Raw genomic sequence first — 15,628 nt, forward strand, 5'->3', positions numbered from 1 at the left:
GCAGTATGAATGAATGAGTCAAGTTCTTTCTCTGCCTTTCACTCATAGGCTACGTGGACTCCTGCGGATATAATAATGATGAATGATGATATATTTATTCAAATTCTGCAAGTCACAGGTCAAATTTTATTATTATTGCATAGATGACATGGGTCCTCTGATAGCTGAGACGAAATACTATTTAATGTATTTTGTAGTATCCAAATGAAATGTATGAGGTGTTACTGTAAAAAAGGGCATTTTTCACTGAATCAGTATTTGCATTTTAGATAGGAAAATATTTCAGAATTTGTCTCTTTGTTTCAAGTTGTTTGTTTGTTGACACTTGTCGTGGAGAACAGCATGCTTTCAATTCAAAAATAAAACTTCTCCTAATGCGAAACGGAAAACAGTTAACACCAAGAATGGCAGAGAAAGGTACAATCTTTTAATGAAGATCAAGGCTTCACAAATCCAACTGTTAATCTGAGTTGCACAGGGCCACAACTACAAAAAACAGGGAAAATAAATCTTTTTTTATACTGCTCTGGGGAGAGTACCCAACCCCATTACTTCATCTCACCTGATCTGTCTTACCATCACATACAACTCTGACTACATTGGGTTCTGTTATAACAGTAACATTTTGTAGCTTTTACATACACTTTGTTTCTTCAGTTAGCCTTGACCTTCTATGACAAACACCTTGTTTTTTCTAAAAATGCCATGTCATCCTTCAGGGCTATGCTCTTGATTACATCATATTACATCACTTAACATATCCCTCAGTTCCATTTTTTCATTGATCAAGAGAGTAAAAAATAAGTTAGAATCTATTGATTGTCCCCCCTGACTAAACAGGTCATTCTCAATTGTGACTAAACAAGGGAGGGTTAAAATATATGCTTTATAAATGAAATGGATGAAAAATAAAGTTATGGTCAAAACTAGTTCTGTCTGTGTGTGTGTGTGTGTGTGTGTGTGTGTGTGTGTGTGTGTGTGCAGGCCAAGACTCTTAGACAATAGCCAAGTGTCCCTATCATAGTTACAATTTATGTTCAAGATGAGTTTGAGTAGTGTTTCCCAGGCCTGGTTGAAACTCAGTAATACATTTTGCAGCACTCTGAGACAAAGCCTAAGCACATACAGAGAGAAAGAACCAACACAGCATAATGTGATTAACTACAGAATCAAATCAAACTTAGTAACTGTTTTTCCAACAATCTTCCATGTAATTATTCAAATACTTTTAAAAATCTCCCACACACTATTTTTCATTTGCTAAATAATTGGTTTCTTTCAGCTAATCATAATGTAGTCTGAACAAATTAGATTTTCTTAGTTATATGCCTAAGAAAATATTTAGGACTATTTCATATAGTCGCTCTCATGAGCAACTCATATTTTACATCCAGGAAAATACTGACATCCGCCCTGTCCTACAAACGTGCCAAAAACTAAACTAATTACACTTTTGGAACAGATTGAGTGTTTTCAGTGCTTGTTTTTCCAGAGTTTTAAGGTTATTATTCTTAGGTTTAATATATTATTAATTGTCTGAACTGCTGAGCTTTGGTTAAATATTTTATTAATTTTGCCAAGATTTTATAACATCACTCTTGTTTTTGTATAATTTTGGGAAGGTTAGCTGCCCTCCTGTTCACTACCCTTTTCCTTCCCTCAGCTGTATCTACACTCAGTAATGTTCAAGCAGAATAAAGTCTAACAGTTATAACACACAACACAACAGTCAATAGATTAAAGCACAGATTATGGGAAAACATGCCTTTATACTTGTATATCGTATCTTTATTAGATGTATAATGACATTAAGTGCATGGATAGTCTTGTACTACACTGCAATGCCAATGAGCCCTGAACATCTATCAAGTTGCTAACAACGAATGAAAGCAAATATCAACCACTTGGCATTGTGCAAATGACATGAGTGCTGACTGCTAGCTATTTATTCACTATACACATTAGGCCAAGCTATTCCTGTGAATCTGGGAAACTAGCCTAATATGCATATTATCCTATATTTTAAGAAATTCTTTTTTTATATATTGTATACAGTATTTTGTAAAAATCAGAGACCACAGTTCATTAATTTAATTTCTGGTCAAAATTGCCATAAAGTACATGGATACATGGAAAGTACAAGCATGAAAAAAAATGTGTGTGTGTGTGTATATATAGTTGTTGAGGCTTCTGTGTAATTTTCTGTTAAATACTGCTTATTTCCCCAACGAATGGATAACTTGCTGAAAAAAGATTCCATTGCATTCCTTTGGCTTGTCAGCAGAACTATTTTCCTTTCATAACAAGTTGCAAAAGAAAGAGAGAGAGAGAGAAGGAGAGAGAGAGATAAAATGTCTTATTGCCAGAGTTGCTGCTTTTAAGAGAGAACTAGAATCCAGTGTGTTTTATTGCAAACGGTTCAGTGGCCTTCTAAGCAGGCTTACAGGAGTTTAATCAGGCTCCTTTCACACTGTCTGCCCCCTTTACAAAGCAGCGGAGCCAGGAGCAAAGCAGAGCCCTTCTTTTGGGGTGATTTAGCAGTTTCTGCTCCCCTATTGAGCGCTGTACTGAGGTGAGGGCACAAGACGAATGTGGGCTTACGGGAATGAGGAGGGGGAAAACGTTCAAGAAAATTCTCTGTTCTTTTGTGTGTTGAGGTTTTTTGGCCCACGGTTTGAGAACCAGCCAATAGGGTGGCAGATAAATCACGTAACCAGGGGCAGCTGTGCCATCGCATGGTTTAAGGGAGATGTTCCTGGGATGAAGGCTTGTACCCTCCTTCTTGGTCTTCACCCCTCCTCTCTCCCCACATTTCATCCCTGGCCTTTACCTCAGTGATGACTTAAAAACTACAGGAGTCCTGACAGGACTGGAATGCTCTGTCCATGTGAGTGAAGGAAGCAGCTAGTTAGCCTTAATCTTCCTAAAACAGAGAGACAGAGAGATGCTAAGTTCCTATTTGATTTGAACCATGTGCCACATGTAGATCAGTGTAGATCAATGCTGATTGTGATTACTGAACTCTCAAATGTGCATTCGTTTTTGTAATGAGGGTCTCCACACTGTACCCCTACTATAATATCCCTCTCTGTGTTGTTACAAACAGAGTGTTCTTGCTGACACAGTCTGATCACATTCTGCACTGACATTCTACCTGTGTTCCAAAAGCTTGTCTGCAGCTGAGAATGGTGGTAGGACTGTCCTATGAAGGCTCCTCGTCTGTATCACATTCTGAAAAATGTGATACAGATCACTTTGTCGCATCACTGGAAGAGTTGGCATGTGAATGTTATGGAAAATATACAGCTGATGTTAATAGTAGTTGAAATAGTTGATGTGAATGATGTAATGTGGCAGGCAAAACATTAATTTATTTGTAATTAAATGCTGTCCTGTAAGTAAAATGTGCTCACCTCACTGAAAATAGGTGCACTCTACACAAATTTACTTCTTCTTTAACACATAAACTAAAGAAATAGCATAGTTTATATTTTACTGTATTATAGAAAGTGTAGCAGTTGATTTCATCTGGTAGGTATCTTCAGGTAAGACATGTGCAAAGGATAATGGACGACAGAAGAGCATGAATGATACTCTGGTAGCATCCTGGAAAGTGGTCAGAATGTGGGCTGCATTTCTCGGCTGTATTCTGAGGATCTTTCAGATTGGAACCGTCTTTGATGATACAGCAACCAAGAAGGGTAGCCCACTTGGACTGCCTAGTTTTTGGAATGCACACAAAGTCACAAAAAACTGTTGCATGATCATGATGGTCAATGAATACATGCTTTCCATCACAATTCTCAACCCTATTTGCTGAAGTCTTTCCCATTGATCTAAATGCAGATGTAATTTTTGTCCCTGTCTTTGTGAATGAAGCTCCATCTGTGCCCCATTAGAGTTGATCACAGGGTTGTGGGTTCAATACCCGGGTCTGCTAAGTTGAGCATGGCACTTAACACTCTCTGCTCCAGGGGTACTGTATCATGGCTGACCCTGTGCTCTGACCCTATGCTTAAAAAAGGTGTTTCTTCAAGAGATATTTAGTAAAGAAAATGGTTCTATATAGAACCATGAACTCTCAAAAAACCCTTTGAAGGAAATAGTTCTTCAGATTGTTGGAAAATGTGTTATGCATGGTTCTATATGGAACCTTTTTGGTGCTATATAGAGCCCTTTTAAAAGGTTCTATATAGAACCATATACAACACATTCTCCATCAATATGAAGTACCCTATCACAATGCCAAGAACCCTTTAATCATGCAAAGAGTCCTTTGAGTGTTCGTGGTTCTATACAAAACCACTTTACTAAAGAACCCTTAAAGAACCATCTTTTTTTAAGTGTGGAGCTTTCTAAGCTGGGATACATGAAGAAAAGAATTGTGCAAGTATAATGACAAAAAGATTTTTTTTTTTCAAAGTCACTCTTCTCCTCTTGCCATCTTGATCCAAAATCAATGTCCCAGAGCTTGGTAAGATGTTAATTGGTAGATTGTATCATGCAGTACATACACAATGTGGACAAAAGTATTAGGACACCCCTCCTAATTATTGAGTTCAGGTGTTACAGCCACCCATTGCTAACAGGTGGATAGAAAATAAAACATAATCTTGCAATCTCTTGCAGACAAACACTGACAGTAGAATTGGTCGTACTGACGAGCTCAGTGATTTTATATATGACACTGTCATAGGAAGTCAGTTTGTGAAATTTCTGTCCTGCCTGATCTGCCCCATCAACCGTAAGTGCTATTATTGTGAAATGGAAACATCTAGGAGCAACAACAGCTTAACCACGAAGCAGAAGACTATGCAAACTCACAAAGTGAGGACGCTGAGTGCTGAAGTCCCCAGTGCCTATCCTCTGTTGAATCACTCACTAAAGAGTTCCAAATTACCTCTGGAAGAAACATCAGCAAAAGAACTGCGTGTTAGGAGCTTCACGAATTTGGTTTTCATGGCTGAGCAGCTACACACGCCGCCACTGGAACCTGGAGCAGTGAAAACGTATTTTGTGGAGTGATGGATCGCACTTCTCTATCTGGCAGTCTAATATATAAGAGACCCAATACTTTTGTCCATATTGTGTAAATCTGAATGCACTGGACTCTATGGAATTTGGAACAGCACATGCTGTAACTTTAGTTTACAATGTTTACATGGTATACCAAACTCATTCATTAAAAAAAGAAAAACAGAAAGGTAGTGTTATGCAAGGTTGGACACTGCAGCCCTTGCTAAACGCAATAATGTGCTTGTAAAGTGTGCCTGCAGTTTTCTGTATCTTAAATGCCCATCTGAATCCAGCACCTCTTGCACCTTCACAACCCGGGCAAACTCATAAATTTGAACCCATAACAACACAAAGTGTTACGGTGTGGCGCTGGGGTGGAAGTGAAAATCATTTCCTCTCTGATTAGGGTTATTGCTTCCTCTCTGAGCTCCTGAGCTTGGTCTCCCTCCCTGTGTGAGCTGATTGAGTCAGTGGCGCCAGCTCCACGAGGCACACAATAGCTCACAGTGTTCCAGGAGTTGTTCTTTGCCAGGACACACAGGACATGCAGGGTTCAGTTGATGGAGTGTTCAGACGTGACACACATCACGTGCCCTGGTCACAGTGCCCTGTGAAGATTAGGGCTATTGAAGTTAAGGCTATTGGAGTGAAGTGGGTGGGGCACCTGTATGCTATTCTGCAGTATCTTTGTGGTGTTTATTGGTATTTTACAGTACTCATTTGTAGTGAATTCAACATAATGGACCATACCAGAAACATGTACTATACTTCGTTTTTTGTTGTTTCACAAATCATTTTTAAGCACCCTCATGGCAGGGGTCCCTGATGAGAAGGGGGGTGACGGGGTATTAAAATTCCACAGGACTCTTAAATGTCAGATGCACTAAAAAAAACTAACAAGGGGTTCATTTTCCTTCCCTCTAAATCCTAACAGATGAGCTCAAAACTCCTAGACCCTGCACAGTGTTAACCAAATTAACTACAGTAGCTAATACAGCTTGAACCATTGCAGTCATGCACTTTCAGACTTGAGTGATGTGTAACTGCATTCTTCAAACCTGTACTGTAGTTTTTCCACTTAGAAACACATCCATGTGAGTTATGGACCATTTTATGTTGTTTTTTTGTGTCACAGGACAGTACTCTGTTAATGCTGCTGTAATACCAACATAGCTTTAGATTTCTGTAGTTGTATCTGGGACCAGAAGCAGTATAACAAAACAAATTCAGTGGCTTATGGATATATTCACTTCCTTTCCTTTGAAACATTATTGTGAGGAAAACTAATGACATTTGGTTGTTTAAGAAGAAGATTTTAAAATGTCTGCATAATTCAATGAATAATTAATAAACAGCTTAATTCAGAGTGGTTTGACATGAAATGTGCTGTTCTAAGGAAACTGTCAGAACAGTACATCACATAAAGTTATTATACAAAATGAGCACACTCCCTGATTCCTGAGGCATTGTTTTACAATAGTTTTGAGATAAAGCTTTGGCCTAAAATGTATTTTTACAAATACGTTCATAGCAGACAAGTACATAAAAGAGGTTTCAAAGCAAAACAGTACCCAAAAAAAACTTTACATCATCCACTTCATAGAAAACAGTCTGAAGGACTTTGTTTACATCTCAGCAATCAAATTATTATTTTTAAAGGAGTGCCGATAAGCTCATGAGGACACCATATGTTCTTACAAAGACTCAAACACACAATCACTGATGCTAGCCTACAGTGGTGGGATACCCCCAAAACACTGACACAAATGTGCAACAGGGATAGCGACTGGCAATTGCGACTGGTATTCACACCACTGATATTATCCTTCTTGATTGTATTTGCTCTGCATTCTGTGGCCATGGTTTTATCTAAACCAGTAAATGGAACCTAGTGTTGTCTGAGTATTATCTGCAAATAAATGACATTGTGAAATAATAATTGAAGACCACAACTGATATCCTACACCTATCTCTTGACTTCTAGCACCAAGCCACCTCAAACTTCAGCCCAGTTCATGTATTTCTCACCCTCTTAACAACTTCACATTTACTCCACAATTCATAATCAATACAACAAATACAAATACAACAAATAGTGCATTTGCTTGACTAGTGTGGGCTTTCCAGCAGACTTATTCTCACAAGTCACCTGAAGTCACTTCAATGTACCTCAGAGAAGCAAAGCTGTGTGGATTAGTTTTGACATTATGACCAGATCATAATGGCTATTATCAGTGTATGGATTACAAGGCAGAACGAAGGATAGTTTAAATAGGTTTGGTCCAGATGGTTTAAATAGGTTTGGTCCAGTAATAGCATAAGAATCTGTACTCTTTAAAACAGCAGTATATAGGATTTGGGCATTTTGAAGACCTCACTGGTGAAAATATGTAATTGCACAAAACGTGAGGAAGAATATTTCTGTAAAAGCAGATGAATCTGACTTTTGCGAGTGCAAAAAAAGAACCCTGGTACCTCCAACTTTTAAATGATGGCCTTACAGGGTAATTCACAGCATCGCACACACCATATTTTAGTGTGTTCTCTTTTCTCCATACTCACTAGAAGTAATGCTACTTCTTTCAGTTTTAACAAAAAATATTATAATAATATTTATAATATTATAATAATAATAATGATAATATTATTATAATAATAATATTACATAGTGCTTTAGAATCTTATGCTGGTTGCATCCTAAGCCTTATTCAGTAACTACATGGAAGAGAGTGCAAACTAGCTTTATTCTCAAGTTAAAGGAGTGAGGAATGGAAGTTGGGACCTGATGGTGGCACCTGATCATTTAGGGGGTAAACAGACAATTTCATTCCTTACTAAGCATATAACATCCTGATCAGTGTATTGACCTAACATAGCTTCTGGCAATACAGTTACACAGAATTTGTTCTTATTTAGTTAGAGAACACTCCATCACTCATTCAAGCAAAATCTGGAATATCTTTACTGTGTTTACGATGAAGCTTTGCGTGAAGAAGATTTCAGGCATATTAAACATTGCAAAATGAACCCCACAGGAAAAACAAGCAGCAGTGAGCAGCTGTTTTGCATTCTGCCCTTGGCAGCTCAGGCAGCCACAGGCTGACATGTGGTAATATTTCAGTGGTGAAGCCCTGGGAAAGGAAAACACCTTTTCTGCACAGAGAGGCAGCCGGTTAGTGTCCAGCCAGTGAGATCTGGATGGAGCAGGCAGGTTATTTTTTTTCCTAAATAGTCAATCCAAGGGGAGGATGCTATTGGGCGTGACGTCCCAATTGCGCTCCAGTCCCATTATGACGCAGGAGCTCGCAGCACGTTCTCCTCCAGTCTGCGCATCCTCCTCCTAGATCAGCGCTTAGCTGCAGTTACCTGGTCCTGCAGTCAGTCGAGAGGCTAATAGCTTAACGTTCCACTCTGACGTGACTGAAAAAAGTAAAGCTGAAGAGTTTTAGCAGCTTTCTTACTCAGCCTGCAGCTTTTTGCGACTTTCTGCTAAAGCGTCAGGTGTTTTGATTTGAACTCGGACATGGCTAGCTCCGGAGTCCAGCTGCTGGGCTTCTCCCTCTCTCTTGTTGGCATCTTGGGGCTCATCGTGGGGACCGTACTGCCCCAGTGGAAGATGTCCGCCTATGTTGGGGACAGCATCATCACCGCCGTGGCCACGTACCAGGGGCTCTGGATGTCTTGCGCCTTTCAGAGCACCGGCCAGCTCCAGTGCAAAATCTACGACTCCATTCTGCAGCTGGACAGTAAGTGGCTGAGCTAAACGAACGCTAGATTTTGCTTAGAAGTGCAACAGGTGTGGAGCGCTGGCTGAACTTGGCAACTTGCACAACGAAATGCATTTTAGCATGAACGAAGGGTCGTTTAGAAAAGGACACAATACTGCCCTGAATGGGAATGAACCTAATCTCATCTAATCTGTTTGTCCATCACTTTGTGGACATATCATGTGGTAGATTAACAAGATTGCTTGCAGTTACGAAATAAATGTGTTTCAGTTTGACATGAATGTTTTGTGAGTACTCTACAGTCTAATTGACACAACTTATAACTTTTAAAGAAACTCAGAACCTAAATCTTTGTGCTTAAAATAAGATCATCCTCTGCTGATATTGACTCTTCTGTGAGCAGCAGGAAACTACTAAACACTTTAGTGGCAGGTGGGTGATGCTGCGATGGTCCAGCTGTTTCTGCAGGATCTCACTCTTATACTAATACACAGTACTAATATGCTGATGTATTCTGCTTGATCTGTTGTAGTGTCAATGCATTTGCTGCACTGTAGAATGTGTCGTTTCCCTCAGTGGCGAGTCTGAGGCTCTCTGACTGCAAAGGCTTTGTATCTCCATACAGTGAGCTTATTGTTTCTGGATTAGTGGGTTTGTAAGCACGGTGGAGGGCAAATATGCCTTATTCTTAACATTATCGTTGTTAGTTTATCTGGTTATCTGGTTGTTAGTTTATCAGTGATACCACTAAAAAACGTTTTTGTGAAATTAAAAAAATTTCATAAATTTGAAAAATCAAATTTGGTAATTAAACAGTCAGAGAAACACAAATAAAAATACCAAATTTGGTAGTAAATCTGCCAAATATACAAATACCAAAATGCTAAATTAGGCAATAAAACAGTCACAGAAGCACTACAGTCAAATCTGAAAAGTAAGGTTGATTTTTTTACATGTGTAATTTATGATACGTCTGTGTTTTAACTTTTATAGACTTGCAGTCTTTGTTAATGGGTTAATGTAGGCTGTAAATCTGTGGTTATTTACTGGTTGATCTGGCAATAGTACCTCACCCCAAACTACACACACACCTTAATACATGGAGGGCGCCTCTGCTATGCATATAGAGAGCTTGATAAATGGGCTTTGACTATGCCAGCGGGGGATGGGCTTACAGTATGCCTTCAAGGTAGTGACCATGTAGCCGTGGAAACAGCAGCCCATAGCTTTGTTAATAAGAATGCAACCTTTCTGCAACCCCTCACTTCTGAAAGAATAGCACAGCCTCCTCTCCACTGGTGTAAAGTTTGGGGTACACTTGAATAGAATGAGATACGCTCCCACTCCCCCTCGCTCATTCCTTCGCCAGCCATATGGCCTGGTTGCATGTGTTGATGGGCTACTTGTGTGGAAAAGTCAGGATGACTTCCAGATCAAACCAGTTGGGACCGCACCTGACAGCAGGTTGAGTTAAGACAGAGGGAGGAGAGAAGAAGGAGGGGGAGAAAGGAGGAAAGAAGTAGAAGAGGAAGAAGGGAGGAGAGTAATAGAAGGGGAAGAAGGGAGGAGAGATGATGAAGGGGGAGAAGGGAGGGCCCCCCACTGGATTCCATACTGAAGTAGTTTCAGTGCCTGGCAAGAGAGCTTTTATTGTGCTTTAATGAATAATGCTGGAGAAGCCATTCTTTCACTTCGTTACTCCCCTCCCCATCGCCTCTTGTTTTTTAGTGTGAATGTACAGGGATATACTGGTACAGGCTGGTTCTTGTTGGATGAAACTGTCTCTCTCTGTCTCCCACATTCTCTCTTCCTCTTCCTTTTCTGTTCATTTCTTGGATGGTGATTATTATCCCCAGTTGGACTCTGTTCAGTGTTGCCCTCAGCAGATGGGACAGCAAACGAGATTTGCTTTTAGGAAATGTTAAGAATATGCTAATAGCCTAATTAAACTAATGACATTCCTTTGTTGATCCTAATTTGAAATGAAGTGAGTTAGTAAAGTTGATATTTACTGTAAGCAGAATTAAACTCTGTTATGCCACTGTAATGGCTAGTTCCAGTTCTAAAGGCTTGTTTGAGTAAAATACTTATGCTTGCAACGCGGCACTCCTGAATCAAATTACATCATGCTTTGTACACATCCTCTACAGAGAACACACCTCTGCACATTTTTATTCAGAATTACTGTGTATTTGCCAAATTGAACATACTGGAAAACATAACATGTAGCTTGTGCAACAGTTATGGCACATATGTTTCTGTTTTATTTTTGTTAAATTTGTTATGTTTATCATGGTAACTGGAGCAAATAGATAAAAATTGTGCACTAAAGTTAGCTGAAAAAGCTAAAAAGTTACTCTCTATGGAGAATGTGTTAACTTATTTTCACTTAGAAAATCAAGAAAACATGGAAGTTGATTGGTGGTTCAAAATTTTGCATAAAACTGTACACATATTACTGCATATGAGAGTCAAATATTATATCAATGCACCAAGTTACTAAAAACATTACATTGTTTGCAGAATAATCTGTGACCGTTACCTTGCTTGGCAACCATGTGTATTGTTAGCAAACTACTTTGTTTGGTGAAAGGATTGTTTATTGTGATTATTATTAACAATCAATGCCATAAATATTTGGTTAAAATCAATAAATTCAATCATTAGAATGTATGAAAATGGGAAAACCAATACTTTTACCCATTTTATGAAACCACATGCTTCTGTCCACTGGTTTTAAATAGTTTGACAGAAAACTATCTTTTGTTTCTCAAGGTAAACACTAACAAGTCAACAATAGTACACAGCAAAGCATCTGAAGATAACAAGAGAATCCGCATCACGCAAAAACATTTATATCTGATAGAATGTTTGATATACAGATAGTTGCAGCCCTATTATTTATATAACATTGGTGTACTTTATTGTCTGTAACATCATATTCTGTCATTTGTATTTTGTCTGCATTTTATTAAAAAAACACTTTATGTCATGCTTAACTACGCCCTTGGTACAATTGCTATATTGGCATATACCTTTCATCAATGACCTCAGAGATCTCTTTGAATTGTAAAATTAGATTCTACTGAAAATATTAACAGCTTACTCTGTATGTCCAAAAGACCCCTCACCCAATTAGTGAATTCAGTTACTTGATGGTGCACCCATCACTGACACAGGCGTTCACTTGCGCACAGACAACTTGCCAGTAGCCTGAGATGCTCTGAAAAAGCCACTGATGAGCCTAAGATTATCATGCCCAATGCCAAGCATCAGCTTCAGGAGCATAAAGCCCACCCCTGCATTTGACCATAGCGCAGTGGAACTGTGTTCTGGGGAGTGATGGGGCTCCAGCTAGTCCCTTTGGGATTAAATAGAGTGGCGTTTGTGATCCAGAACTAACCATCCAACATCAGTACCTGACCTCACTCATGCTTTTGTGGCTAAATGCAATCAAATCCATACAGCAATGTTCCAACATCTAGTGTAAAGCCCCCTCAGAAGAGTAGAGGCTGTTACTGTTTCAAAGGAAGGGCCAACTCCATATTTATATCCTTGTTGTGTTTATTAGGTGCCCTCCAGGCGACCCGCGCTCTAATGATAGTGGGCATCATCGTGTCCATTGCTGGGCTGGGCGTGGCTTGTATGGGTATGAAGTGTACCACCTGTGGAGCCGACGACAAAGTGAGGAAGGCTCGCACCGCCATGACCGGAGGCATCATACTGCTGGTGGGAGGTGAGTGTGTGATAGAATGTGAGAGAGATACGGGAGAAAGTCTTTGAACCTCTCATGCATCAGCAGTTGTGTTTAATATAACTTTCTTCAAAGCTGAAGGGTCACTTAACATCAAAGAACATGAAGAGTTGGAAAAATGGAGGTTACTGTACAGGGTAATAGGCTTTGTACAAAGTCATGAAAGTGTGTGTAGGCAGGAGTTTGATTCCTCTGCCAGAGGCTGCCCTCCCACCCGGTACTGAACTATGAACAGTTCATGTGAAGGCCAATAATAGAAACTTCATTATAAACATCATTAGGCTGCTACATTGCTTTGAGGAAATGAGCTATGAAGTAAGGCTGCGTTACGTGTACATACTTGCATGCATTTTTCATCGGTCACGGACCATTTATCTTTTAATTTGACTGTTTTCTGAACTGATCTCTTTGTTTTGGCCACACAGCCCTCAGTGCGATTGTTGCATGCTCTTGGTTCGCCCACAATGTGATCCGTGCTTTCTACAACCCCTTCACCCCAGTCAACACCAAGTAAGTCAATTCACAGACTCTGAGAGGAACCTTTAGAGTTTCTTTAGGGAATTTTTACACATTAGTAAATAAAAAAACAAACTGACGTTCATGAAGATACAGTCATATGCAAAATTTTGAACAAATTTAAATATAACTTTTTTTTTCTGCACAGTTTATTGTCATTTGCTGTGTTTAACATATTGGAAAAAATTAAACAATAAACATTAATGTGCCTTTACTTTTGCACACCACATTTTACGTTTAAATTAATTTTTTTTCAGTATGTACTTATTTCCACATATATAAAATGTAATTTGACCAGGAGTACCCAAACATTTGCATACAACTATTTTTAAACAAATATGTACGAAGCTTGTTCAAAATTCAAAATAATTTAATAGTAAATTAATTAATTAATTAACATAATTAAAATAATGCATACCTAATGTTAAATATTATTGATTGTTTTCCAAAATGTTAAATGCAGCAGATAGATACAAATTGTGCAGAAAAAAATGTATTCAATCATCATTAAATCTCAAATTTCACAACAGTTCAAATTGGTTTAAATGCATTTTTGATACAATTCAGAATTGTTTTAAAAATGCACTGAATACACTAATGTGCCTGGAGGAACTGTTTACACAGTAGTGGAATACAGATGACAAATTAAAATCAACAATACATCCCTTTTTCTCTTCAGCCAAGACTTTTATTTTGGTTATTAATATTTAAAGAATATTTGCATACACTATTCAATTTTATTATAATGGATGCAATCATTCCAAAATTGAAGAAAAAAAAATTGAATCTGCACTTTTAGACTGATACATCATCAACCTTTTTTGACAGATTGAATAGATACAGATTGTAGTTTGTTGAATAGACCAGATTCTTCTCTTTCCTCTGTTAGGTTTGAGTTTGGTGCAGCCATTTTCATTGCATGGGGCGGATCTTTTCTGGATGTTCTTGGTGGAGCAATGTTGGCTGCCTCCTGCCCTCGGAGCAAGCAGGTATCCAAGTACCCCAAAAACTCCGCTCGAGCTCCCAGCAGCACCAAGGAGTATGTGTGACTGCCCTCAGCTGGACAGACATAGGAACTGCATGTGACAAAGGATCCCCTGTAAAGGAAAACTGGAGTGGGCCTGATGGATTGAATTGAAGTAGGTTGGTGGACAACATGTTTAATCCATAAAGAGAGAACTGTGGAAAGTGTTCGATGTCAGATGTTATATGGTTATACAGTTTACATTTTGTAATGGCCCAAGATAAAGTATTATTAGATGTTTGAGTGTTACTGGGAACAGAAAAAAGCTCCCTTTCACAGGGAGCTACTGTATCCTACTAGCTACTATTTGAGCAAGTCAGACTTGAGTTGATTAGTGAGGGCTGTTTAGGCATAGATGATGTGATGAATTACTGTCGACTCTAGAGGGCATTACAGGCACTGCAGTTACCTAAAAGGGAAGATTTCAGAAAAAACAGCATTGTGCAGTACGATAAATAGCCTAAAAAGAAGTAGCCACATATGTGAAGCTCTCCATTTATATTTTTTCAAATAAACTTTGATGCATATTCAGCCAAAACCCTAGACTGTCCAGCAGATGAGGAAATAGGGAACATTCCTACTGGGCAGTCATGACTTGCTTAAAAGTAGTGTGGAATTTCCTCTCAGCTCTGCTCCACTCACAAAAACATAAACAGCCTTAACATCACGCATATGGTAAGACTAATATAATTACCAGGTGTAATTATATTCACTGAGGCTGGTTATTTTGATAACATCCCAACAACTTGCAGGCTTTTACATTAGATAATTACAGGTGGATATATGTAATCAAGTGGTGTCCTGTTTATGTTATTTAGTAAAAGCCCTGTTTTTAGTGAATCATATGCAATGGATGGTTACATTGCTCCGTGTTGTTTTTTTATACTTTCTTCTGTTTGTTTATTCACTGCTTCATGCATACCATATCATAAAATGTCCCAATGCACAATAAAAATCCTTATTTCTTCATAATATTGTCATTATCACTGTCTACACATTGTATTAATTTATATCTGTATTGTACAAGTCTTTCTTTTACATGTTTTGGTCATGGTCAAGTGGTCCATTTTGGCTAATTTACGTTTCTGCTTATTATTTGTATTTTAACTCAAAATCCTACAAAGTCAAGACCGCTTTCACTAAATCCTCCATATCATCACTGTCTGAACACAACCACATCTCCAAAGTAGTTACCTTACAGAAGAAAAAAAACATGCTTAATGTAAAAAGATTTTATCAAAGTCTTTTTTGACCATTGCTATTGGTCCATTCACTGTGGAATTTTCACACAATGTAAAGGACAGCTGGTGTTTTCAAGTTAACTCAAAAAATGAAAAACAGACAAAAATGGAGACATAAGGTTTTGTTCTGACACTGACGATATATTTGACTGCTCATCAGTGTCAGTGTATTCTGAAAATCACTGACGTTCATCTATCCCATTTGCTTCCACTGTATTTACTTTAATGCTTGAATATGATCACAGACTTCAGTGAGATCTTCACTGTGCACTTTCTCTTTTAGCACTTGTTATAAATGTGAAATCTTCCTTAATGTGGGAAGGTGACGGCAAACTCAGAAGGATCCAGT

General features: G+C 38.6%; 1 protein-coding gene across 1 annotated transcript; it reads left to right on the forward strand.

Annotated features, from left to right (window-relative positions):
- The first annotated feature begins 8,218 nt into the window (after positions 1–8,218).
- Positions 8,219–15,010, forward strand: cldn7a (claudin 7a). The gene is made up of 4 exons (XM_036596906.1): positions 8,219–8,762; positions 12,316–12,480; positions 12,924–13,008; positions 13,904–15,010. Exons 1-4 carry the CDS (start codon positions 8,540–8,542, stop codon positions 14,061–14,063), a joined length of 633 nt encoding a protein of 210 aa, XP_036452799.1. The 5' UTR covers positions 8,219–8,539; the 3' UTR covers positions 14,064–15,010.
- Positions 15,011–15,628: the final 618 nt, after the last annotated feature.

This window comes from Colossoma macropomum, unplaced genomic scaffold (assembly GCF_904425465.1).
Source record: "Colossoma macropomum unplaced genomic scaffold, Colossoma_macropomum, whole genome shotgun sequence".
Classification (NCBI taxonomy): Eukaryota; Metazoa; Chordata; class Actinopteri; order Characiformes; family Serrasalmidae; genus Colossoma; species Colossoma macropomum.

Excerpts from the sequence above, each read along its gene's own strand:
- cldn7a (XM_036596906.1), top strand. The coding sequence starts at position 8,540 with ATGGCTAGCTCCGGAGTCCAGCTGCTGGGCTTCTCCCTCTCTCTTGTT. Across the intron at positions 8,763-12,315 it reads CTCCATTCTGCAGCTGGACA|GTGCCCTCCAGGCGACCCGC; the intron begins GTAAGTGGCTGA and ends TGTGTTTATTAG. Across the intron at positions 13,009-13,903 it reads TTCACCCCAGTCAACACCAA|GTTTGAGTTTGGTGCAGCCA; the intron begins GTAAGTCAATTC and ends TTCCTCTGTTAG.